The 27955-nt window shown below is 39.3% G+C and overlaps 1 protein-coding gene across 3 annotated transcripts in view; it reads left to right on the top strand.

Annotated features, from left to right (window-relative positions):
* ANTXR2 (ANTXR cell adhesion molecule 2) overlaps positions 1 to 27955 on the top strand; it is a 187746-nt gene that overhangs the window by 60557 nt on the left and 99234 nt on the right. For all 3 annotated transcript variants that reach the window (XM_090036915.1, XM_090036914.1, XM_090036916.1), the window contains exon 11: positions 25344 to 25419. In XM_090036915.1, coding sequence (XP_089893041.1) covers positions 25344 to 25419 — 76 coding nt within the window. The remainder of the gene's footprint in view (positions 1 to 25343; positions 25420 to 27955) is intronic.

Genomic DNA, 27955 nt, shown 5'->3' with positions numbered 1-27955 from the left:
ATGAATTCTTAAAAGTACAACAACTACATTGAGCTTACCTAAAGTAAATTAGCATGGCTGGCAAACCACTGGTTCTATTGGATTAATGCCACAACATGTTTCTCTTCTCTTTTTATCCAGCTGCTGGCTGCAGTTGTTAGATACTTACAGAATACTGCCTGTAGATTTATAGCTTGGCATTTTCTACAAAACAATACTTTTTTTTAGCTAGCACCATGTGCTGATGTGGCACTGAAGGGTGATGTGGCAGTGTACTGATGCCGCTTACTGCATACAAAATGCCTCTTCATCACAACATTCATGAGAGGCAAAATTGTTAGGTACCTTAGTCCCCTAAATTAACTTTTTCTTTTTGTAGATATCTCATTTACTAAAAGCTAGAAAGTACTTGGGATTTTTAAGCAGTACATAGCTGTTGTCATATCATTAACTAAGAGTTCAGGGTGAAACTCATGCCTATGCAGAAAATACTCTATGAAGATTTAGATATGGGCCATACTTACATACATCAAATAAGAACTAAATAAAGACTAGGCTTATTCCTAGTTTAAGAAGGTGGAGTTTTATTATTCATCCCAGATTCAGCAGCAGGCATAAATTGCCATTTGCTTTAACTTTGGAATTTCTGTATGAAAGACAGCTTGTGTCTTGTGTGGGCTCCATAGCAAGAGAAGTTTTAAGCGATTCCCTTCTTCCCTGTTTTACTGTTAGCTGTCAGCAGACTTGCACTGTACTGGTCTCCCATGAGCCTCCTGGAGAGTGGAGATTATATTCTTTATGTGAGAGAGTATCTTCCTTTACCCTCTGGAGAATTTTTACTCCTAAGGAACTATGGATAGACATACATTAGTTGGTTGTGTGCATGTGTTATAAAATCCAAAATGAAATATTCCTCTGTGCATACCACACCCCTGGGAAGAAGGTGAGGAGAGAAACGCAGGATACATGTTTGTCACATAATCTACTGTGTTCCTGGAAACCACTCGCATACTATGGAGTTGGGTGCAGTAAATAGGTGGGAATAAACTAGATAAGAAACCTAGTGTAGATCCTCAATCTTGTCAAATGTGTGAACTGGTAAAGGTACTGATTACAGTTGATGCTGTGAAAAGTTGATTACATTTGAAAATAAAATATTTGAAAACCATTTACTCTTCTATTTATGGTCGAAGTCTGAACATTCTTCTCAGAGCTTCTCCTGCTGCAGTTGTATGTGATTGTGAGCCACTAGTGCAGAGCAGATTTCCCCTTCATCATTCAGTTGTGTTAGATTGGGGTCGGCAATATTTTTGGGCAGAATGCCCAAAACACCCATTTAAATTTAGTTACGACTCCATTTTATATTTCATTTGCCACATTGGCTCAGTAGATGGCAATAATAAGATTAACCACTTTGTAATCTTAACTGTGGCACCAGATGTTATATATTTTATTTAACTTTAATCTCAGTAAACGCTTACTGAAATAAAAGGTTCCCTCTCCTGATCTGCATGAGTTCTGTGCATACCATAGTCTTTTCCTGGGCTATTACAGAAAGAGATTTTGAAGGAATGAGCACTGAAAGCTAAAATTCTGCTTGCCTTATGCCAGTACTCCAGTAAATGAAGCAAGGATGTTTTGGTCCATGACACAAGAGTTTGAGGCTTTTGTTTAACTTGGAAGAATCAGAGGTTATAGAATTGCTGCAATCAAAACAGTGTGCTGGGGAAGCATAGAGCTTCCCTTAATACAGCTATAATGACACTGATCAGTTTCCCAGCAGATACTTTGCTTTACACATTCTGTTTTTGAACTGATGTGGGCTGTCTGTACATAGCCTGGCTGATCAAGTGAAATCCCTAACTTCAAATACAATGAGTTCACAATATTACTTGTAGGTCTAAAACGGACCATGGTTCAAGTATGTTGCTGAGCATGGACTATATATGCATGCAAACTCATATACATTGGGTGTCTGTAATGAATGGACAGAAATAAAAGTGAGGAACTAAGGGGTCATTAAGCTCCTCTGTTCAAATATTAACAAAAGTTTTATATAAGACAAGCTAAAGGGATCTCAGGAAAGAACAAGGGAAAAATCTATGAGAAGTTGAAAATACTCAGTGTGTGACTTGGCTAAGAGATGAAGAATCTTTTATGTGGATAAACACCCAATGGAAAGTGGATTTATTTTGGTTGATGAAAGGAGTTCTAACCAGGAGTTGAAGGGATACTTTTTAAAAAAAAGAAATGTTGACACAAATATTTTGCTTAAAATCAGAGTTCTTGGGCTGTAATTGCTCAAGAGATGTAGTAGGAAGTTCCATCACCTGGAACACAACACTGGCAAATATGCAGTAGGGAAGGAATTTGGAGGCTGGGCAGCCCTGGCTGGCATTGACCCCTGGGGGGGTCAGCCTGCCAGGCCAAGGCTACTCTAGTCTGGCTCAGTGTGCTGTGGAGGGGCTGGCTACAGCACAAGTTTGCTTTAGTGTGGGGCTATGTCTGTCATTAGGCACAGGATGAAGAAAATTTAGTGATTGTTGTTTTGGTGGGTTAGGAAGGTTAGAGTGCCACATTGTGGGTGCCCCTGAAATGATAGTTTAGCTGTACTTTAACAACCTCTGTTTCACTGTATTTACTCAAATACAGCATGTCTTTTTTTTTTTTTTTTCAAAAATTGGCTGCTGGAAGTTGGGGTGTATTGTAAACAATGAAAAGCAGGAAGCAGAGGGTCTGATCCTGCTGCAGCTGAACTGCCAGACTCCTCTGAAGCTGGATGCTGGCTGGGCTCAAGCTCCCAGCTGACCTGGCAGGTATTCCCGACTGCACACCCAAATCAAGAAGAGAAGAGGGGTTGGGGAGTTCAGCTCAGCTGGTGGTGCCTGCTTTGTCCTGCAGCTAGGGTGTTAATGGAGCAGCCATAGGTTTTTGCTCCCCTGCCCTACTTGAGCTGCCTGTATTTTTCCTGTGAAAATACCATACTTACAGGTATTTTCAAGGAAAGAGCGTCCTTTCATTATTCCACTTTTCAAAAACAAAGTTCATGTGCAACAAAAGTTGTTCAGTGTGGAACAGGGTGGAACAAATGTGGTTCATTTCAGTTTCCCTAAGTGAAGCTTTCAATGCTTGCAGATCAAAACTTTTTGTAATATATAGTGAACAGTCTAAAGATCATTGGAAAGGGCCCATATAATTTTCATGGTAAAATATTTTAGATGTATTTTGGATTCTTGCTGTCTCAATCAGTTTCTAAGGAGAAAGGATAAAAATGTATATCCTGTAAAACATTGAAGATAACTAGCAATGAGCTCTTTTAAAAACTTTTATGATGGCCACTTGCCCTAAAAGGGTAAAAAAAACAGTGGAAAATTATCTTACATGTTGCTAAAGTATACTTGGTTAAATATTCTTGAACTGAAAATGCCACTTTTGAATATGCTTCTAGTTGGATATTAACCAGACTGCTAACAAGAGGAGCTTGTGTTATTGAAATCTTTGTTCTTCCTGTTGACAACATCTGCTTCAGTTGTTTTGCACTCAGTGTGAATGCTGTGGAAGTTCAGAAGGACCTGTGAAACAGAAACAGCATTGTGTGTCTTTTATACGACCCTTCCTTAGGTCCTTACATTTTAATGCTTCTCTCTTCTGGGCCACTTGTTATATCCTTGCACCATTTCTTTGCAACTCAGTTTTTGTCCGTTGAGCATTTTGGGGGAAAAAAATCATGGGGAATGTGTGAAAAATCTGGAACAAGGCTTCTAATTTGTTTTTAATACAGAAAAATATAGGTTGAAGTAGTTTGAAACAGAGGATTTTGGAAAACATCTGAATTAGGACTTAAAAAGCTAATCTTTTTGTCAGTTTCCAGGGCACAATATTTATCTCTCTAAATTTAAAAAAAAAAAAATTCCAGATGAAACTACTAGTATTTTACTTTGTGGAAGTAACTATTGCTCCTCATTTCTATTGGGCCTATTGGGGATTAAGCCCTATAGAATCCTTCTAGACTGAATAAGGACCATATTGGAGGTCCTCTTTTTAAGGTTCCACTAAGCTCCTTCTTAGTCTGTCTCTGTTCTCCTTCACTTAAACAGTTTGTCCTGCAGCCTAGACCTGTATACCCACTTTCTTTTAGTTTTTTTCTGGTAACATATGATAGTTTAGGTGCCCATATGGTTTTTTCTCAGTCTTTGAAAGTTTGTAACAGTCATACTATAATCTAGGAAGAGTTAACAGCTCTTGAGCAAAGCTTTTCCCTGACTTTTGTCACTCTGAGTCAATTCTCCAGAAGTTTAAACATGTAAATTTAGTTTTAGTGAAAGGGTCCAAAGCAATAACTTAGTATATTATTACTATGTATTTTGGCAGCACTGAGTGGGACTTCAGTTGGTAGTGAGGCCACACTATGGGAGGCTTCATACAACATAGAATCAAAATAGTATTTGCCATGAGGAGCGTACAGTCTAAATAAGCAAGCCAGAGAAAGGGCAGGAGAAGGGATGTATTGTTTCCTCGATTTCACAGGTGGGGAACAGTAGCACGGAGAGATTTAACTGATATTTTTTCCAAGGCCACACACATTGACTGTTGGTGAGTCATACATTTTACCTAGATGTCCTGGGTCTCAGTCTTTACCCATAGCAAAACTGGGAGATTTAGCAGTAGTTGCAGATGCATTGCTCATTAATTCACCAAAATTTGTCTTAGCTGATTTGACTTAGGGAGTTGAGGGGTGAGAGAGTATTTAAGGCTCTATTTCATTTAGTCTTCAGCCTCTCCACTAATATGGACTCTTGTATGTGCGTGGAGTTTGTTTTGGGTGGTTTTTTTGGGAAGCGGGGAAGGGAGTGATTTGTACACTGCCTCATTAAAAAAACAACAACAACAAAAAACTGTGGAGAACATCTGTTTGTTTTTATGAAGGTCACCAAATAGTCACAATGTGACAGTACTTTTTCTCTTCTACTGAGTTAGGTAGGATTTAAATTGGTGACCAAGAGCTGGAGAGCTCCACATCCCACTTTTACTCTCTTGAACTGTCAAGTGTGTGCCTTATATGGAGTCATTTAGTTCCATTTCATTTTCCCTCTTCCTTCTGTTTAATAACTTGACACCATCTTCTTACGGATGAATCCGGGGTGTGTGTGTGTTTACAGGCCAAACTCTTGGCAAGCAAAGTAGATAGTATGGCTTTTTACACTCAGCCTCTCATTCAGAAGAACAACCCTATATAGAAAGGGCACCTACACACATTTAAGTCTTATTGAAATTAATGGAAATTAAGTACATGCTTTAAAATGTGCTTAAGAGCTCTTATGAATTGGGGTGGGTAAGCAGGTCAGTGCAACTGCTGCTATGCAGATGGGCTTTGCCTCTTTAAGAGCACTTCCAAAAGTCTGCACAGTAGTCCATGAGCAAGCTTGGGTTCCAGCAGCCTTGTTGTCTGGCTTTGTTCACTTAGGAGCCCATCAGCCAATCCCCATAACCTAAAAAAAAAAAAATCATTGGTCGAAACAAACAAGTAAGACAAATCTTTAGCCCTTTCCCAGACAGTAAGAGCAACCTTTTAGTTCTGGCCTTTCCTAGATGAAAGCTTTCCTGGGTTTTAGTCTTCTTCTAGTCAACCAAATACTCCTTCCCAGCTCAAGCTGCTTGTTCATTCTCCCCTTGGGTTTGTAATGGTTTGCTAATCATCCACAGCTTGGCTTCTACTGCAGGGCTGTCTGCCTTCCTTTAAAGGGCCAGACCACCCTGTTACAAGGCCTAAGAAAAGTGAAAACATGTCTTGATGGAGGCGTCTCACCTTATTATCTGCCTGAAAAAACTGAATGAATTAAATGACTCCTAGGCTGTAGGGTTTTTGCAGCACACCAAGTTGTTCTGTGTGGTCATGACTTTATTCTGGCTTTGCTTACTGCTGAAAATCGTCAGCTGAAAATGACAGAAGAATTGGGAGTGTCTGCTTAAAATGTATTACGTGCAATTTTATAATGTACATAAAGAAGGGACTGTCACTGACCACTACTGACATTATATAAAAGTAAAGATGCAGAAAAAACAAAACCTACAGGAAAAATTCAATCAAGGGTCCACTGCCAAAAAAATGAAGTAGAGCTTTATGCACCAAACTTTAATGTCCTTGAACAATCAAAAGAACAACACCCTTATTGCATTGCTGCTTTGTACTTCCTTTCTTTAAGTATGTTGAAACCTGATAATGAAAAGTGTTACATGAAATTGTATGGGTTTTCTGAGGCTCACTTTCAGATTTTGAAATATAATTTTTATTCAAGTCCAGCATTCAATTTAAGAGGAAGAGAAGGGGAAAAGGGACACTGCTCATACACAGTTGAGTTGCAGGCGTTGAGGTGCTTGGTACTGTCACCAGTCAAATTCATTTTACAGACGGAGTTCCCCATTCAAGATAATCTGAAAGGTGTTTTATAAAATAGCTGGTAGAACTAATGTTACTGAAAGAGAGTAACTTCCCTTTTCTAGTCCCGTGGACTTTCCTAGAGATACAGAACATATTATTTCTGTACCCCATTTCTTTGCCTTCAGTGACATTAGTCTAAAAGTCAGAATGTTAAAATTACTTCTAAATTTAATCTCCTGTGCAAAACAACATGCTATATTGGCCAGTAAAATTTCTACGTTCAATACACAGGCAAAATGCTGTAGTAATGTTTGTATCTTTTGAGATATGTATAACATATACTAAACTAAAACAAATCCTCCTTTTCTGAGTTTCTGACTTGACTCTGCTAAATAAACCTCCCCCCGCCCCAATTCTTTGCAGTATTTGAGTAATAATAACTTTTGCAAGCACATACAAAGGGTGGAACCTTTCTTCCTTCTATACATTGGTATATTTTTTAAAACATTGGCACAACCACTTATTTCTTATCCTTGAAGCAGTGACCTACTGGGGTGTTACTTTTGTGTAATACTGACACAAAAGTTAGTAGCTAGATTTTATAAGCATATCTTCATATCTTAGTAGCTCACAGGATAGTTTTGTTTTTGTTAATGTTTTCTTTTTGGTGGGCGAGGTGCTGATAAGACCTCTTATGAAACCTGATTCAGAGTAAAAGAAAAATAACAACAACAACAACAATGCTGTCCTGTAAGGTGACTGATGTTTAATATGTTTGCCTAATTAACTTCTGGCTAAGATTTCTAACCCATTAAGTAGCTAGTTAGTATATGTTTCGAATAAACACATCTGGTCCTGCAATGAGTGAAGGTTCTGCCTGTGTGTGGGTGACAGATGTGGCAGTCATTTCCCCAGTTCTCTCTTTTAAATAATTAACAACACACTGGTGAAGTGGCCCTAGACAGACAGTCTCAAAGCCAGCTGTATAGTCTCAGAGCTGTATCTGTGGACCTGTGCCTCATCTCATTAGCCTGCTCCATCTATTGCATTCCCTCTTTGGTATTTCAACAATTACGTGTCGTCCTAAGAAACATTCTTTTAAATAACTTTGGACTCTTGGCTTCTGGTCTGAAAGGCAGCAGGGAAGGAGGGGATATATATTAGGCCACCCATGGGGCAGATAGGCCTGAATTCACAAGCTTTGCAGATTGATTCCTTGTACTAAAGAAAAGGCATTTGAACTAGTCCCGCCCAGATGTTTCATTATTTGGAGTTGCTGAGATGAGTTTGGAAACAACCTTCTTCTGGAAGAGGCAGCAGCTTGTGTTAGCATATTTCTTTGTTTGATACATGGCTACCCACTCTGGAACAGCTGGAAATTCTTATCAATTACAGCTAAGAGCAAAACGTGTGTATGTATGTGTAATTCAGTCACTCACTCACACACATGATTAGTCCTGGCCAGCAAATATTTTCATTTTTCATATGTGGTTTTTCTGAAGTTGTTTGCCAATAACTGGGGAGGTTGTTGGGGGTGAGGGGGCGATCACTTTTCAGTTTATTTAATTTATATATGTTGCAATAGGCTGATTTGCATAAAAATGACTGCTTAAAATAAGACTTAAATTCATGCTGCCCAAAGGGCATGGTAAGATTTATTCTTACTTTTGGAGGTCCACGAACTCTGATCGTTCCAGGGCCACATCATAATGGTTAACATGCAGCTGTCATTAGTGCTAGTGATATGGGCTCAGTCTGTGACCTTTGTTTTGTAAGACATTAACAATAGCACAGCTGCCCCTGCATAGTTGAGATCTCAAACCTGCAATTTGGCAAGAAGAACAGAACAAATTGGATAAATATACATAAACACATTGTGAAGGGAGGGAAAACAGAACAGAATGAACCAGTGCCTCATCCTACAACTTGTTTGATAGGGATGATTTAAGTAGGCATATGGTATAGTTAAATGTGCTTTCAAAAACATTGGCCTGATTCTTCAAGCAAATATGAAATAAATAGCTAAATAAAAATGAAGCTGATACAGTATCATTTGCTCTCTCAAAAGAGACGTGAATGCTTTGGGAAGTATGTATGAGTAAGGTATTGTGTGTGAATGACGAGCAGACTTATATTTCTACGTAGAAAGTGTAATTAACTTATTTTTAAGCTTGCACATTTCTTTTTCCTTTAACACATGCATTTTCAGTTCAACAATACCATCACCATCAATGCATGCATTAAAGTGCTGAAAATCACACTGCAGTACACATCCTTCACAGTGACCTTTCAATGCTACATTATTTAGGAACGTAATGACAATTATAAGTTAAAATTAGTCTTTATATTTCATCATTCCATACACCAGATGGACAGAGAATACAAAGATTATATTTTCAGACTTTCTTAACTTATTAAAAAAGCCTAATATATATTTAAAAAATCAGATCAGTGATACAGCAAACGATATATATTGATATAATAGACAAATACATACATTCAAACTATTTTATATGTGTAATGATAAACATATTAGATAACTAACTGGTGAACAAAGTTCTCTGTAGTATTAATGGGTGAAGCTTATTTAGAGCTGCACTAGTTAACATGAGCAGAAAACCTGACCCCAGTATATTTAATAGCCTGGAGTTAAGATTGTGTGTTTATCTTAGTATATTTTTATTTATTTTTTCCAGCCTAACAAGAGGGCTGAAGATCAGAGGCAAAAGAAAGCTAGTGTTTTTTACTAGGCTTACTTCTGGAGTGTCTGTTTTAAATGGTACTATTTTGAACACGCCTCACTTTTTCATAGGCTGGAAGAGTAAGCTTTGTGACGAACATACTATAAGTTCAGAGGCTAAGTCTCAAGAGCCGGATGAAATTTGTCATTGTGGCTTGAGGACTGTTGAATCATAGAGGTGCTGATAAGTGCTCTCTGAGAGGCACTCAGCATTTCCTATCCTGCTCTGAACTGCTGCACTGCTGTTCAATTTCTTTTGCTTTGCTAGATGAATTAAGTTTACCTAGCCTGAGCGTGGTTTGTTTTTTTTCCTAATTTCTGGGTCTAAGCTCGCTCACAGAAGAAAACTCGTCATTAGCTTCAGTGTGAGCTATTGAATGCTCAGTGCCTTTGCATACTAGGCCACTTATTTATTCTTTCAAGAGTGGGTAAGCATCCATTTTTTTAAATCTTTGCAGCACGCCTTATCTCATGTTGTGTATTGAAAACCTACTCATTCACTTTTCTCAGACAAAGGAGCTAAATGCAAGTCAATAATTGGCAAGGCTGTCAAGGCAGGAGGTGGCTCCCTTGGCAGCAGTCTATGTGCTTCCTTATGACAAGCAGGTGTTGTGCCATGCTGAAGGGAGATGGTGTCAACCTTCACTGATAATGGATCTGTCACTTTTGTGCTGGTCCTCACTGTCCATCAAGGACAAAGGCTTCATTCCTAGGTTGTAGAGCAGTGTTTCCTTGCTGCCAACAAGCTTAAGGCGAAGGGATGTTTTAGTTGTTCTCTTCATCCTTTCCTGGTATCACAGGCAACCTTGCTGTTTACCAGTAATCCCATTCAGAAACGTCTCAAGCTGTTTTCAAACCAGGTAGATTTTTTGCTTCTACTATTCCTCACTGAAGGCCAGAATCTCCTTCTGCTGGTCAGAAACTTTCTTCTAATTTGCATCCTAAATTTATTCATGGCCAGTTTATATCTAATTGTTCTTGTGCCAACACTTCTCTTTACTTTAAATTACACTTTTCCCTTCCACGTATTATTCAGTGGAGACCGTTCAGACTAACCAGACTGTCGGGCACCTGCAATGCTGCTGCTTTCTGGGTCCCTGCAGGTGCTTTTAGAGGCACCATCATCATTATTGGCATCCATCAGCTTGGCACGTGACTTCATCACCAGTGCCTTACCAGCTTTTTTCCTTGTTGGCCATCTCTGTAGTATGTGACCGCAGAGGACAAAAAACTTTGAAAGTCTTTAAAAAAGTACTTTGGGAATTTTGAATTGGAAGGCTGTGGAAGTTTACCACTTAGAAGCAGTAGTACTGGGGTGAATGTCTACTATAAATATTAACTTAAGAAATATTTTAAAAACACATTTGGTTTGATGAGATTAGATTTTAATGGGAAATATTCACAGATGGAAACATCTTCAATGACTTGTATAGGCATACTGGCTGTTAAGACATATGGATTTTGTGTTAAGATCACTAGTAATTTCTAATGCAGTCCTTCACTTTCCTCAATAGGGCACACAGTGTTCCCAGTGCATTAGGAAAGACTGCGTGAGCAGAACTAAGTGCTTAATATTATGCAGTGGCCATAGTATTTGGAACTGAATTAATAGACTAATTTAACATAATAATGACATTTCATAGCATTGTACTGCAGTTTCCCATGATTCCATGAGATCAGAGCTATTGCACTTCTGTCTTTCAATTCCCTGTCTTAAGTTCACAGTGCTGCCAGGCAGTGAAATATTTTAAGACCCTTTATACTTCTACTAATTCCATACAGAAAATACAAGATGAATATGCAGTACATCACAGTCTGTAGAGGGATTTTGATGCTGTGACTCTGATAGGGAGTTGTAAGGCACCTGCATTTTGGTATAGCTTTATGTGCTGCTAAACAAAGAGGATTAAGAAAAGACTGAATTTTGTTTTTATTTCCTTAAAAAAAATAAAATAACTGGCTTTGCATATGGGATTGGTAATCTTGTTTTGGGGAAAAATACAATATTAATTTTTATAACCACTGCATTGTCAAGAATCTGAGCAAACATATCACAGTTGTAGAATATTAACCATCTGTGGTGCCGATTGTGTTTGCTATTGAGTAACAAATTTTCTAGGCACAGGTGGCCCTGGGCACAGTAGACCCATACCAGAGTTCTGGCATGTTCTAAAACACAGCTCTGTGGGGCTCGTTGTGCCCTGCTGCAGCTAAAGCTTCTGCTAAAATATGATTGCATGGTCCTCTAAACCAGTCTTACCTGGGTCAGAGGAAGGCAGCAAGAGAAGAAGCATCTGCCACATTAAAGCTGCAGAAGCAATTTGTGGAGCATTTTTTGCCTTCAAGGAGCTGTGGAAATATAGTATTTCTCTCTCTGCTTCCCTCCATTTCTCTTGAGAGACTTGCTTTTGAGAGGCTCTGTTCTTCAAATATTACTTTATGTCCCTTACTTCATGAATCATATCTGTGCAGCACCTTCTTTCATTGGAATCAAGATCTATCCGTATTTGCTGAATGGTAAGGACTCTCTCTATCTTAAATGTTGTCATCCATAACACAAAAAGGGAAATTTGTGGCATCTGTGTGGGGATTTATGTGTTAATGTTTCTCTGAACCATTGCAGATGATTGCCAACATTTTCAAACTTGGCTGTCTAAAGTTAGGCATCCGAAGCCATATTGTGACTCAGGACTAAGGATGGCTTTGTAATAAGCACTGGTTAAGGAATAACACTCTGTACTTCCCAGGGGGCATGTCTAAATGTACAATTAATGTGAAGCAATAATGTGAAACATCAGAGTTTATTGCCATTTGAATGTGCACCCAGAAATGAAGCATGCTGAGTTGGGGTGGACCAGCCCTGGCTGTTAGGGGATCTGGTGGGGGTCAGCTTGCTGGCCCAGGGCTGCTCACCCCAGCTCTACATGCTGTGGAGGGGCTGGCTGGGGCACAATGGTGCTTCAGTGCAGGGCTACCTGGCGGGCAGCCCACACAATAAAGTACCTTCTTGCCTCAGCCAGTTGGGGCAGTGTCTATACCTGCTCTGTGGTAGAGTTTTTTGCTCTGTAGCAAGATGGTATTTGTATTTACAAGTAGTATCCTGCTATGGAGTTAATTAGTTTACTCCAGCCTAATAAGGGTGCATGTGTAGCTGCTGAGACATTTTACTGTGCAGCTAATTAGTCTACTGCACAGTAAACATCTTGTGTAGATGCACCCAGAGAGTCATAATGTGGTGTCAGGTCCCCCATGGGCTTCAGGGGAAAGTAATCTACTCAAGGCCTATAGGTTAACACTGATTATGGCCCTCTTTGTGCCATGGCTAGTTCAAACAGTAAAAAAGTCAGGGGCTGAATTGATTCAATATTTTCAGGTTAGTCTAAATTGTGTAGATTGAACTGAGAAGCAAGTGAGCAGACATTCACTTCGATTCTGGAAATGCAGCCACTTGCCTGTAGTGGCTAAGGCCATAAGCTGGGGAAGGCTAGTGTATACCTCCCTGCTTTGCTAGACCAGACAGCTTGGGCCAAGGCTAGCCCATCTACACTGTGAGGGAAGGTTTGCAGGGGAGTTGCAAAGCATCTTGGTATGCTGGGGGACTGAGTTAACTTGAATCTGGAAGGGTTCTGGGACAGAAGTTCAATAAAGCAATTTAACCTAACTCAGTTAAGTTTGATACTACATCCATCCAGGTTTATTGTAAACCAGTTTTGGCCATTTTGAAAGCAATTTATGTGCACTGAATTTCTGCTGTGTTGTAAATTTGAACTGGTTTCTGATTACTTTTAATGGTTTATGTGTCATTTTGGTCTCTAGCCTGAGCAGTGGACCAAAGTCTCCATCCGCTTGTTTCAGATTGCTTAGCCTGCTGGCTTTGGCAGCAGGCAGTGGGAGGTGGGGTGTTACTCTGTGAGGAGCTCCTCAGGAATTGGAAGCAAATAGGCAAATGAATAAAAACTAAACCCTGTTATTACAATAGGAGGGAAACCCATTTACCTGGTCCCCCAGCACAGCAACCTGGCCTGAGAATCACTCCGTTATTAGCAGTTCCACCACAGGGCTGGCTGCTGCTTGTTAAGGGGACAGACCACTTTATTAACACCACTTCTCACCCACATTTGTCAGCCTTTGTAGAGAAGATAATCATAGCTCCACCAAGGCTGCTTTTCCTTAATATTAAAAACCTGCAAGATGGTTCACTTTTGTAGAGAAGTCAAGAAGTGCCTGAACACACTTACTCTTCTTTGTTGGCTTGTTATAAAGGTCACTGTTGTTCCCATCAGCATCTAAATAACTGGTCTGATTCTCCTAGGTTTTGAATACCCATGTACTGTAAAGACTTTAGTGAAAGGAGTCCACTTTTCTGAAAATCAGTCCACTAATTCAGATACCAATGTAGGTTTAGGTACTCAGTTAAGCCACTCAGGTTGGAACATTTCAATCTGTAATTTTTTTTCACTGAGCCGGTTTTACATAGACATAAGAAACAATGTTTCCTCTGTAAAAAAGTGACTTCTAACTAGTCAAAGGACATCAAATGTGACTATACAAGGCAGTGTTAGTAAGAAACAATCTTCCAAATTTTTATTAAATGCATATTTAAAAAAAAAACCAGAAAACAAAAAACTTGTTTTTTACACTAAGGAAAAAATATTTTGTTCATATGTTAATGCAGAGAAGTGTAGAGGAGGAGGTAGTGGCAGAGTATGCAACTGATGAGTTTCTTTGTACTAGGGCTATTTTTTGTGCCAAGTGTTATTTACTAAGGTATGTCCTTGTTCTGAAGTTGGATGCACCTAGATGGATTTTATGCTACCATAAATTTGAATGTAGGATTAAGAACATAATATTGACTTAGATCAATACTTTGTCCATTCCATATCTGTTCATAGGTAAAAATCTGTGGGCAATGTTAACATACCCATTCAGTCCCATTTACATCCCCCTAACAATGTAAAGCAGCTCAAAAAAAGGACTGTGGCTATAATTTATTATCACTTTATAATCACAGATTGTCAGAATGGTGTGACTTGGGGGTGGAGAGGCCTGGGGCAGGGATGTCATTTTGTAATAGAGAAAAATGGCTGCATGTGCTGAATATTATTTTATTTTATCATTGTATTTATTTGCTCTGTAATCCACCCTTTCCAAGAGATGTTCAGGACAGTCTAAAATGGGAGAAGAGAATAACTTAAAAAATAAGAAAAGAGCTTATGGAACTACAGAGAGCATATGATAGAAACCTCCTAAACAATAAGAAGGTCCTACAGTGCTTCCAAAAGATACCTAGGCTTGGGCTCTGGCAGGTTTCAAGAGGGAGGGCATTCAGAGCTGAGGAGCAACTGATGAGAACAACTTCCTATACTTTGTGCCAAGTGGGCTTGGCACATTTATGGTCTTTGCAGGAGGTGGTTCTCAGCTGACCTTAGGGATCGTGATGGGTCATAAGGTGAAGGTAGTCTCTTAGGCCCTGGACAGATGTTATACTTGCAATGTGACTAACCTGTTAATTGTGCCATAACTAGTAACCAGCCACTTGCTCAGACAGTTAATGGCATGACAAAATGTGAACCCAGACACAAAGATAGGCCACAAAATATTTGAAATATTTTTATAGATGGGTTCCATTGCACCTAAATCAAACTTGTGGCAAGGTAGCTGATTTTTGGTTTCAGTCCTGGGATGGAGCTAGTTTGAGACTCTCAAAGCTGGGACCCAACAACCGATCATTGGTTCTGGCCCTGGGACTGCATGGTTTGTGCTGGGATGTGGGTACCTGGCTCTCAACTTGCTGGTGCAAAAGGAGTCCAGGATCATGATGGCATGTAAGGTTCTGTGGTTGTTGGGATCAGATTCCATTGCACCATTAAATGAATGTGTTCCAGGAACATGCCAAAAAGTCAGTACCTATCTCAGAAAATAACATTTAGTTTCATGGATGAGAAGATTTTGGTAAAACTCTTCAGGTGCTGTTGATATATAACCATCTAATCTATACACATGCATACACAGTGCATTCTTGATTTACCAGTATCAAATCTGGACTAAAATGACATGATCTTTACTGATGTATTAGTTGAAACAAATTTCACTCTATTAATGCATAAGTCCACAATTTTTTTTTCCTAAGGCTGTGAACAGGATTTTAGCTATTTTAATGCTGGCATTTGATTCCAAAATATCTTTAGTCACCATAATTTTAATAACTTTTTGAGCAGTTGCCAGTTTAATTTTCAGTGCGTGAAAATTGGAGGTAAATTATTTATTACTTGCAGCAAATGTCTTTCACAATTTTATTTAATTTTTTCATCTTTTTTAATGGATCATAAAATGGCAATCTTTTATTGGATACTCATAAAGAAAGGAGCAAATGAATACTTTGCAAATAGGTTACTGTGGATTGAAATGTCAGCTGTATTTCATAGAGTATGAAATTCCTTAGACCAGAGCTGTACTGACATATGGCAGTAGGCCATATTCCTCTTCTGTAACAATAAAACAGCACTGGACATAAAGAACAGAAAGAGTGGGGCCTGTTAGAACTTGTTTGACATCCATTTTTTGGTAATTTTTTTATCATAGTGGTCACTGAAGTTTCAAATGGTAAAACATGTTCTATTATAATCTCATATTTTCAGTTGGGCATCAATACCTGAAAATAAAAGAGAAAAGAAATTTCATGGTTGGCCGCTGGCTGGAAAGTGACATTTTAAAGAAAAGTACAAGTAAAATACCACCAATTATTTTTAGGTATGGGAGGTGAAAAATTACATGTTATACTACTATTGTAGAACACTAACTACAAAAATCTAATCTACTGGAAAACTCTTATATACTAGAATTAAAAGTGATATTTAGACTGTGGTGGATACATATACCAGTTAATTGTATATAAACAGTGGCTCAAGTTTAAGTGCCTGAAGTCCCATGGGCTTGTGTTGAGGGGGAGTTGACTAGACAAGCATAGAATTGCTAGGGAAGGGCATTGTGGGAAGATTGGGGATGGTTGCTGTTGAGTCCTCAAGCTACATATAATAGAAACAAGCTTGAAGGGACTCTAATAGCTCTTCCTTAAGCCTTTGGTGGCTCATTCCAGCTGCTGCACCGGACAGCAAGAAGCCAGCAGTATTTGGAGGAAATCAGCCCTTGAAATCTGAGCTCAGAACCGGCAAAGCTTAGTTGTCTGTTTATTATCTCTTGCTACTGCTTCTCTCCTACTTGTATAAAACACATGCAGGATGTTTAATGCATTTTGGACCTGTCATTATAGGGGGCAAATGAAGGCCATTGTTATGTTACTACAGCAACCTCATTATTTCTGTTTCCTGAGTCTTTGTGGTTTATAACAGGAATTGACCCAAGAATGCAGTTTTGTTTCTCTGCAACTTGTAAGTTTTGAGAACTTGTTTTTACTCACACTGGAAATGTGTGCCACCTTAGGAAGAGGTGTTGTGAGTGTAGTCTGGTAGTTAGGGCAGCATCCTAGGATGCATGAGCAGATTTAAATGAGAGAGTTCTACTCTTATTCAAGCAGGACAGCAGCTTGAATGCAGGCTTCATATATTCCAAATTAGTGAGTTCCCTAACAATTAAATGATAGAGAGCTCCCCTATGCCTGCTCCACCCTGTCTTGTCTTCTCTGTGAAAAACATTTCTTCCCAGGCTTTGATGAAACAGTGCATTTTGAGAGAACTTTATTTCACCTAAAATGTTCTGACTGGCTCAATTTTTGATGTCACATTAATGTAATCTTAACACTGTTGTTACTGCAGTCACTTATAGGGACTGTGGGACAGATCAACTATGTGCTTAAGTGGATTAGATCCATTGAAGTCAGTGAAGTTATACTGATTTACACCAGTTGAAGACCTGACTCACTTTTGGTCTCCTATTTATAATTGAATGAATCTTGTGGGGTTTTTTTATATGCTCTTTGGCAACTGTATGGTAATTTATGCAGTGGTCTGTTCAGAAGTTTCTCATCTGTTTTGCTTTGGCTCGTATTTGGTAAATACTTACAACTTTAGCTCAGGGGTATTTGGCTTGAGCAAAAGAGAGATTCCAAATGTCTGGGAAGAAATTTTAACTGTGCTGAAGTATGTAACTTGGATCAATGAATGGGTAACAGCGCACATCAGAAATACACAGCATCCTTTTTAAAGGATGCAGCATTCTTAAAGAGACTTCTAAATGCACAGCTAGTCAACTGGATATATTTAGATGTCTTAAAGTTGTGAAAATGCTAGATCAAACCACCTCCTAGAGTGTTTGTAAAGCAGTTAGCATGTTGTGGGCAGTGTTTTAAAGAAGCAAATAGTCACTTGAAGATCGATGTATTTGTGTAGATTTACAAAACCACTTTGCCCTAGCAACCAAATATTTGTTGCGTGCAGATGTTTTTAGAGCAGCTCTAAAGATTGGTTCCAGGCAGTTTGAAGTCTAAAATACATTTAGGTTTTAGTCATGCAGTCTGTCCAAGGAAAGAAACAGTTCATATTATCAGTCTGTGGCTGAGATTCTCAAAAATAACCAATTGCTTAGGGTGTCCAACTTTAGACCCTTTTGAAAAAGGGCCTAATCTGAAAATTAGCAATCAGAAATCAAGGCACCTAAAATCACTACCCACTTTCAAAAGTCACAGTAATTTTTTAAAAGCATGTTATGGTGCATTATTGGTGTTTAAATCTGTTATAAGCTAAGACATGTTATTTTTTTTAAACACTTATTAATAGATGGTGAATGTTAATATATTTCTAAATCTCTTTTTTTTTTCTTGAGTATTTGAGAAAGTAGGGTGTTTAAGATGTGGGAAGTATTTTGCAGGATTCCTAGTATCACCATGGACTGGCAGTTTACGGACATACCTCCTGCATTTTTTTTTTTACTTTAAATTTAAAGACTATATTTAGTTCAAGTGAAGTACAGAGTGCCCACAATACATAGGTACTAAGAAATCAAAATAAATAAACTATTTCTCATATCCTCCAGACATGACAATTTCAGGAAAGAAATGATTTTGTATTTTGACATGTTCATCGTTTTGAGGATGAGATAATTATCTGTATGAGTTCACTCTATAGCTTCTGGAACTAAAAGAGTATGATCAACTCCTATGAAAATCTCAAATGGCTTATCCCTGCAGCTGTGTATCAAAATGGAAGCTGATACAGAAATTGGTTGTCCTTAGTTTATTATATTTGAGTTGATAGTTGATGTGTTCAGTGAGCCTGTTGCTTGAGATTTTTGTCACAATATTTGACAGCTAAAGGTTGGGAGAACATGCAATCTGATAATACCAACTTGGCAAATGGCACAAGGGACCTAAATCTGCTCTTGCTGATATCAGCGGGAGTTTTTACCTTTGGGTCGATTCTCACTTAGACATATGGATATTCTATATATGTTTTAAGAGTGGTATAAGGCGGTCTTAATATTTCAGTGGGAACAGAATTACCACATTTACTCAAATTAAAGTCAACCCTGAATTTAAGACATTTCCCCAACAATCGGAGTCTATACATGCAAAATTTATACATTTGTTATAATTTTCCAGGGATAGAAGCTAATTATTGAGGGTTGTTTAAAATTTGCCCCCTTCAACCCACTATACAGCTACAGTAGGGAAAATAGTAGCTGGGCGGGAGGGGGTGGTCTGATGGCTCTCTTGCTCTCTGCCCTGCCATTCTTCCCCCTTGCAGGCTTCCTGCCACCAGCAGCTACCCACCTACACCCAGATCCCAACAGTCTGTCCCCTCTCTGTTCCCTTTACTGTCAGATGCTGATGGGCTCTGCTCCCTCCTGGAACACAGTACATGGAAGCTCAGTCCTTGCTGGGCCATACAGCAGTGTTGGTGCTGCTGACTTGCCAGGCAGGGACTGGGTTTTCATGTGCTCTGTGGCCACAAGGGAACCCCACCTGCGCCTAAGCCAAGCCATGTCTGACAATGAGGTGGTGAGGGTGGGCAGAAGCTGGAGGGGGCAGGAGGCTGTTGTGGGTCTGACTCTGGCCCTGACCTGGGCTTGGGGCCAAAGTCAGAGTGCAGCAGCTGCCTACCCCCTCCCCCTTTTCTCCCTGCTCTGCTTTATATACAAATCCAAGACTAGGGGCTTCCCCCCATGCTGATGGGGGAGCACCTCATCTTAGATTCAAGTAAGTATGATAAATCCTAATTACAGTGAAAGTAGCTTCATCAGTGTTGGTTCCACAAAAAAGGGATGCTTTTTATTTAATAACTTCCATTTTCCCACTTCTGTACATTGTTAAGTATTTTCTCATATGCAGTATGACTGATGCAGGTGGTGGTTTGCAGCACAGTGTTCAGAAACCATGGCTGGAAGCCTGAAGTTCCAGAGTTGTTTCTGTGACACTGGCTTATTAACACAAAACAGAGCTTCAGTTGTAATTAACTAAACTGTACAAGCCTACTATGCTTCAGCATAGACGTACCAGGTCCCAGCTAGGAAAACATGCCTGAGGAACAGCATTAATATAGAAGCCAAAAAAACTGCTGCTAGAAAAAATAATGACATGTCTCAGGAGAAATACAAATATCTGACCCCTCCAACTTCTGGCAAATTAAAAAATATTCAACACCACACCATGGAATGATCCTATATAAAGAATAGGTGGAAAATTCCTGTGGCCTCAAGAACTAAATGATGAAAATGTCCTTTCTCAGTAGCAGTGGGACGTATAAGGTGTTGGGTAGTCTTAAACTTAACAGCTGGAGTTTTCAGATAAATCTAAAAATATTATGCTTAATAAGTTGATGAAGCTGTCTCTCCATGTGTGGTGCTAGAACAACCTCAACTTAGGTGCATCAGCTAATAGTTCACTCTTTCAGGATATGCTACCAAAGGTAGCTAGTTCTTGCTTCCCCAGAGGAGCAAATGAACATGTATGGGAGCAGAATGGGGAGATTTGGGATAGTAAGTGTTACAATGAGCTGTGAAAAGGTGGAGTTCTGCTCTGTTATGTGTATCCTAAAACAGGGAGCCTTGCATTGTGATGTTTGGAATACAGCATTAAAAGTGGATGAATTACTATGTGAGTAAGCATTCCTAGGAGTTAGAGTCATTCTGCAGACCTAATGGAGAATATGTCCCTAAAAAGTTCAGTTGCCTGCATAGCTGCTGATGTGTTTTGTTTTCCAGTAGCCCAGCTGAAAAAGAAAGGAGAGGAAAAAAAAAAAGAGGAGAACCTGAATACACAACTGACCTTTCAGTTACTACATCTGGCAGTGGCATTTAGTCACTGAGACATTTTCCATTTTTGTTTTGTATGTTTTGGACTGCTGGTAGCACATTGAACAAATCAACTAACTGCCAGAAAGGAACAGAAGATGATGAAATAATGTTAGAAAATTTTACTGCCCTGATGTATACAAAGTGTTTCAGTAGAAAGGCCAGCATTGCCAAGTACCAGCAGGGAACTGCCAAGATGGAAAAACCTGGAATTCCTACGGATTCTCTTTCATGTCCACATTTTGAAAATAAGCAAAATGAGTGATAGGAAGAATGAGCAACTAAAACTGGTTTGAATTTTCAGCCATAACTTGGTACGATGCAATGAAAATGATAATTGCAGTCTGTTGACCAGATTCAGCCATTCTCATTCAGTGGTGAGGCCAAAATCCTGTTTGCCTCAGTGAGCACTTTACCCAACAAAGGACTGTGGGATTGGCTCAAATTGTAGAGAAGGGCTGAGAAAGCACCAAAAATATAATTTTTAATAAATTTCAGGCATCACTGGAGATAAACAAAAACCAAAAAACAAAAACAACCCTGTTTCCATGTGTATATTATAATGCAAGGTCTCTGATTTTTTAAAACCTAATATTTTGCATCTAAAATTCATGTTACTTGATGAATGGCCTTTGAAAATTGATCACTGTAGCTACAATGGGTTCTTATTTTAACACTATTTTAAGCCAATCTGTGAACCCCTTGCTTATGGCCCCACTGGTATAGATACTGAAGTTCATTAACCCCTGTTACAGAACTTTGTTCCCTGGGTTAAACCCTGACCTCAGTGAAGAAAATGGAAATTTTGCTATTGAATTAAATGGAGCCAAGGTTTCATTTTAAATATTAGAATAAGATAATTGCTCCTTTACAGATTTCTGTGCCCCTAATTCTGAATGGGAGGTAGAGATTCACTGTATTTTTAAAAAAATCAAACAAAAAAAATCATAATGCATGTAGAATAAACTATTTTAGAAATGTCATCATTTGAAACAAAAAAAATGATAACTTCAAAAACTGGTATCGGCATTGTGTTTACTTCATACTGTAACTTCATGTCTGAAATAGGGATAAGCCAACTACCGTCTCCTTTGAAGTAGAGGTTTTCTCGGTCTCTTTTGCAAATGTATGTATAAGAATCCAACATCAACCTGAAAGTGATGTTTTATCAAATTGATTTACTCCTGAAGATTGGAGAGGTTGATTTGATTTCTGCTTACCGGCCTGAATCCTGAGTTTGCTTGATTAGGTACATTCTCACTGAAGCGGTGCCTTTTGATAAGAACTGTCACTATATTACTAGCTGATGTGCTGTAAGTAATTACAATATACTTGATTTTCTTTCAGAATAAGACTACTTGAGAGTACTTATATAATGCCACATATGATCAAGACGCTATCCCAACAAATAAACAGAAACTCTTTGTAAAGCAGACAGAGTAAATGTTTTTATCTCTATTTTACTCATTTTAATCTGATGCTGAGAGGTGAAATGGTTTGCTCAAAATCACAAAACAAACCACTGGCAGCAGAACTTGGAGTGCAGGGCACAGTAAGATCTGGAAAAATAAAGCAGCAAAGCCTCCATGAATTAACTACCTATTCTTATTACTGCTACACGAAATCTTTGTAAAATGTGAAGGGACAAATCATCTTTTATGTTCATGAAACAGCTGAAATGAATGTATTTTCTTGGGTGTAGCTAAGGGAAGAACTTCCTGGAGTGTTTATGTTCTGTAGCACATGTTACTGTGCGACTCATGCTTAAAGTAGGCAAACCAGAAAAGAGGAAAAAATGAAAATGTGAGGGATTATCTTTCCTCTTTGAATGTGTTTCAGTTAAAATTACAAGCCATAAAGGATCCTGTGCAATTAATTCATATTTGTGGGTTGAATTCTTCTCTCAGTTATGCTTGTGAACCATCTTTAACCCAATAGAGTTAAAGGGGTATAAAAGCACTTGATCCAGAACCTGTTGAAGTCAGTGAAAATAATTTCTATGGACATGCTTGTACCCATGCAAGGCAGTACCCCTGGAAGCAGTGTAGCATTCTCAGGCTAATTGGGGCATCTTTGAGCAGAGCTAATTAGACTGGATGTAGCAGGCTACATTGCTTCCAGTCCGGGAAGTTGTGTATATGGAGCAGTGGAGAATATTTTAGCATGGCATTGCTTGGCACAGTAAGTAAGTACTATAGATGTTCCGTTGACTTCAGGAGCCTTTGGCTCAGTGACCAGGGCTAGGGACAGAAAGTACACACAAACCGGTTTAAGTGATCAGAAACTGGTCTAAATCTGTAACAGAACAGAAGCTCAGTGCATATAAACCAGTTTCAAAATGGCTGAAACTGGTTTGAGATAAACCTGGTTGAATGTAGTATCAAACTTAACTGATTTGGGTCAAACCTTTTTATGAAACTTCTGTCCCAGACCCTGGAGAGCAAACTTTGATTGTGTGTATTAAGGTCAAAGCTCATGTTATGATGTGCAAAATCTAATCCCATTTAGCTGAGTATTTAGGGTACAATCCTAGCTCACTGACAACAGTTGATGGTTTGCCTTTGATTTAATTGGGAGCCATGATTTCACCTTTAAGGTTTGTTCTTAGAAGTTAATCACAGGTTTAAATACAATAGTGAATCAAAGCCTTGGCTCCTATAAACTTATACAAACCTAAACCAAGTGCAGATTTGGTTTTGAGACCAGAATGCAGATCTTGTTGGAAATCCTTACAGGATTTCTCATTAAACTCTTAGGACACTTAAGATGCTTAATGCATGGAAAACTAATTCTACTGTGCTTTCGTGTGGCTGAGAAAAACCGTACTAATGTGCTAATGCATGGTAGATTTAGTCTAATGCGCATTGTCGTCACTTAAAAAGCATCCATCTGCACTAATGTGCAGCGGCATTCATATGCACTGTGCATTAAGTTAGTAACTTTTATTACAGTTACTAACTTAATCCATAGTAATTATGGTGCATTAATGAACATGTAGATGCGCCCTTAGTGTATTTTTGAATGGTTTAGAAATATTATAAGAAGAATGTATTTCAGTGCTTTCTTTTCTGAATGTATCTAGAACGGGAAAGAATTGTCAGAACAAAATTAAAAGTACCAAAAACTGGAAAGGTACAAACAACAACAAAAAAGTTAACAGTACTTCTTAATGTCTTGACTCATGGGTTTATGCTTTTCTTAGGAAAAGGATAGTGTGTGTAAGGTGGGAGAGAGTGGGGTGAAGGAGTCCTCCTTTTTGGAAATTCAAGTTTTATTTTTTCTTTACTAGTTTAACCATTCCAGTTTATAAAGAAACTGAAGGTTTTTCGTTTCACTTGGCAGCACAGTTCATAAAACAGACCACTTAAAATACATTTTTGTAATAGAAAGAACTTAATACAATTTTCCTAAAACCTGAAACAGAAATCCGCTAAAATAGTTTCAAACTCAACATCAACTAAAATGCTTGTGCTAGTACAAAAAAAATGACGTAAGTGGTATACATGACTAATCATGCTATCTACATTTTTATTTAATTATATCCATGATTTTAAGAACTGTCTGAATCATATGAATCAGATCCAGAGAAGTTGAAGAGTTGTCTTCTATTTAATATTCACCATGTGTTGTTTTCTTCTAGGCTTAATCTGAAAAATGTAAACCACTTACCATGTGTATTGCTATGATATTTATACACTATTTATAGAAAGCCTTGACCACTTGTAATTAGCCAGCATTTTTAGCTATGCTGGCTACATATTACTAAAGACATTTGTATTGAACAGAGATAATGGTGTTGTTTTTATTGGCAATTTTTAATTTGTTTCAGAACATTGTGTGATTTTTTTTTTGGTTTTTTTTGTTTTTTTGTTTTTTGGGGTGTGGAGTGATTAATACTTGCAGATAACTGTCTTGCTCAAGGATATCTAACTGGGATTCAAATATTGACCTTTTCTACATGGGTAGTTAATTATTAAGAGACTCATTTTACATTCAGATAAACTAAGGCAAAGGTAAGTTAACCCAAAGCACCATGCTTGGTTCTCTAAGCTGGGCAGCTAACTCCATATTAGCTGAACGGCTAAATATGTGAACTAACTAAAAGCAAATGCACTATGGAATTTTCTAAGAACTGTGCATGCTTTTGCTTTTGTGACTTCTGATGCACTGTGGCACTATGTGGCCTTGCAGAAGTGCCATACTGGGTCAAACCACTGGTCCATCTAACTCAGTATCCTGTTTCTAACAGTGGCAGGAATGGATGCTTTAGAGCAGTGGCTGTTAACTGGCAGCATATGTGCCATAAGTGGCACAGGCAGCCTTTGTCTGTGGCATGTGGCAGATTGGGGATGAAACTGGCAGCACAGTGGTAGATAGGGTAGGGATAATAAAACAAAGCAGAAGATTGGGTGGGGGAAGGGGTTTGGCAGGCACTTGGGGAGACAGCAGGGCTTAATATTTGCCAGGCATGCCAAAAAGGTTGGCCTCCACTGCTTTAATGGGAGAATATTGAATTGAGTACAGCTAGAGTGATCTACCCCCTGTTCATTACCCTCTCTGGAATCCACTGTCATTGGTTTGGAGATGCCTCCAACCAGAGGATACAGATCTGACTGTTCTTTGTAATAGCTATTAATAGATCTAATGTCCATGCTTTTTGTTTAATACATTTTTAACCTGGCTGTACTATCTGCTTCTACAACCTCTTGTGGTAATGAGTTCCACAAGTTAACTGTGCATTACTTTTAAAAAAGTACTTTCTCATGTTAGTTTTAATTGTGTCCGACTAAATTTCAATGGGTGCCCCCTACTTTTAATGCTCTGGGTCTTGATGGGAAATAGTTGTCTTTTTAACTTTGTCTAGACCCTTTTTCCAGACCCTAGGTGTACCATACTTCTTGCTTTATTTTAAGCAAGAGTGACTGATGGAAAATTCCTCCTTGCTATGTATAGCTTTTCTGATTTATTTACTTGTGGTTTTTTTATTGTTATTATTTCCAGAATAATGAAAGTTCAAGTGAGTTGGAATGGACAGTCTTTCTTCACTGACTCATTAACAATTACTGCTTCAGAATGTGTAAGTAAATGATGGACATAACTTAATGTGGACTGTGGAAAGTTTGATACTTGTATAGATAACCTTATCCTCACATAACCTTGTGGGTGTGAAAATCTTAAAGAAGAGCTATAGCTCTTCAATAATATGTTAAAAAACAGAACTGTAAAACTACATTTAAATGTAGGGATATATAATAATATCTCCTAAGTCCCCATTCTAGATAAATGTAGATTCTTTGTCGTATAGAAATTCAGTGCTCCCAAAGAAACTTCAGCTGACTGTCTGTCCTTGATAAACTGAATGCTAATGAACAGACTTTTCTGCAGTTATATGTCAAATGATTCATTTAATGTTTCCTGTTAAAAGTGGCAGACAACAGTATGTTTAGTTAGCATTCTGCTGTGCATGAGTCTATGCTGAAAGAACATTTCCATATATATTATGTTAAATTTCCAAATAATATACAAATCACGTTTTGCCCAGCATGATTAAATGGATAACCTTGTCTCCTGACAATAGGGGTGCTCAGTCCCTAGCCTGTGGATCAGATCTGGCTCTGCTCATTAGACTGGGCCTACCGGGCAGTGCAGGACCTGATCTGGGAGCATGGGGCTGGATAAGGGTGGGACAGGGCCCCAGAACTCAATCCCAGCATGTGGGACCAGGCAAGGACAATGTGGGTCCCCAGAGCCTGATCCTAGTGTGCAGAGAAGCATACTAGGTGGTTTGGGGCCCTGGAGCTCAATCCTAGTAGGCAGAGCTGGGTGGAGGTGGCTTGGGGCCTTTGGATCAGCTTTGCACCACTCATCTGGCCTGTGGGGCCAAAAGGTTGACTGGCAGTGCTCTGTAATATATATACAGGGTTTCCTTTTTTCATCACCATTTCTTCTTTTCAAAATTGCTTCAGAAATTGCTGAAGTTAGATTCTCTACAGAAAATCTAATTATAAAGGGGAAACCAGGGAAATCCCCCTCTTCCTCCAGCCAATCTTTTTGCTGCTTCTAAATGTTCCATACCCTGTCAGTCAGGAAATGGAATTAAGTTTTCCATATGTGCAGTGCCTGTCAGTCTGCGTTATTATTTCCTCAGTATGTTGCGATGCATTATAGTTGCTACAATGTGCAACTATAGCTTTGAGGCCACTGGGTGGCTTCCACCTCTGTAGGGACCTGCCCTCCAGAGCAGGTATAAATACAACTACATCAAAAGAGACATTTGTGGTATAGTCATTCACTGATCTAGTTACAACATCCAGGGGGAAGATCTGGAGAGGGGTTGTGCTGGTGCCTGGCAGTGACCATGACACCTCTATACTGGCAGCACGGGGGGAGTAAATTGACTTCATAGCTCATTATAATCTACTTGATTCCTTCTGAACTCTTGATTCTGTAGGTGTTAATGACCCTCTTCTGCAATTCTGCTGTCTGTTAGCTGCTCCTAGTAATGTAGTTCCCATTTCATAGTCCAACAGATTTTTTTTTTTTTTTTTTTTTTTTTTACTCTAACGAGAAACATTAATCAGGTATGGAAATGTTAACTCAGGTAAACATTAGATGTAGAAATAACTTTCAATGTGCTATCCAGATGCTCTAGGAAGCTTGTTTTTTGTTTTGTTTTATGAATATGAACAAGAGACGTACCTTTAATGTATGTTGTGTTATATGATGATCAAGGATCCGGGTTTTCCATCTCCCATGAAAAAATGTGGATTTTCCTCTTTAAAGTGAGAAACCATGAATTTCCCTTGTAGGTTGGCAGAGCAGCTAACAGACAGCAGAACTGCAGAAAAGGAGAGAGGGTCATTAACACCTACAGAACAAAGAGTTCAGAAGGAACCAGTAGATTATAATGAGCTACAAAGTCAATTTTCTCCCTCACTGCTGCCAGAATAGAGGCTACTTGGGGCTGTGAGGAGCTGGGAAGGGTGATGGGAGGTAGAAGGCACCACATTCATGTATGCATTCACACACATGTCATTGGCAGTACAGCCAGGCAGGGTGGTGGTAGCAGCCCTGGCAGCTGGATAAAGATAAATTTGTGGGACTGGGGGAGGGGGTAGTTGGAGGGCCAGGCCTTGGGGACCATTTGGGTACAGTCCAGGCATGCCCATTGGTAATGCATCAGGGCAGCATGGCCTCCCCAGATTTCTACATGGACAGCAGGGCATAGGGCTGCATCCTGGCTGGACTACCACAGAGGGGCTGCCTCTGCAGTCCAGCAGGCGGGACCCAGCGTGGAAGGGCAAAGCGGGGCAGGGAGATTCAGTTTTGCTGCCGCCACTGCTGGGAGCTCCTCACCAGCTGTACCACCAAGGTGACATGCCCCGCCTGCCCAGCAGGTGGTGCCTCACCATGGCAGTGTGGTTGGCACAGGGCTTCTAGTGGCAGTAGCAGCATCAAGTCTCCCTGCTCCATGCTGCCCTCCCATGCCAGATCCCACCTGCTGGACTGTGGATGCACCTAGGGGGGAGGGCAGCAGGGCTGGGAGCCCCAAGCCCCACAGTGGGCAGCCCACATCCTCCTCCCACCCTCACTCTCCATGGGATCTGCTCAGC

This window comes from Crocodylus siamensis, chromosome 2 (genome assembly GCF_052110815.1).
Source record: "Crocodylus siamensis isolate JL-2025a chromosome 2, ASM5211081v1, whole genome shotgun sequence".
Lineage (NCBI taxonomy): Eukaryota > Metazoa > Chordata > Crocodylia > Crocodylidae > Crocodylus > Crocodylus siamensis.
This window is presented reverse-complemented; position numbering and strand designations above follow the sequence as displayed.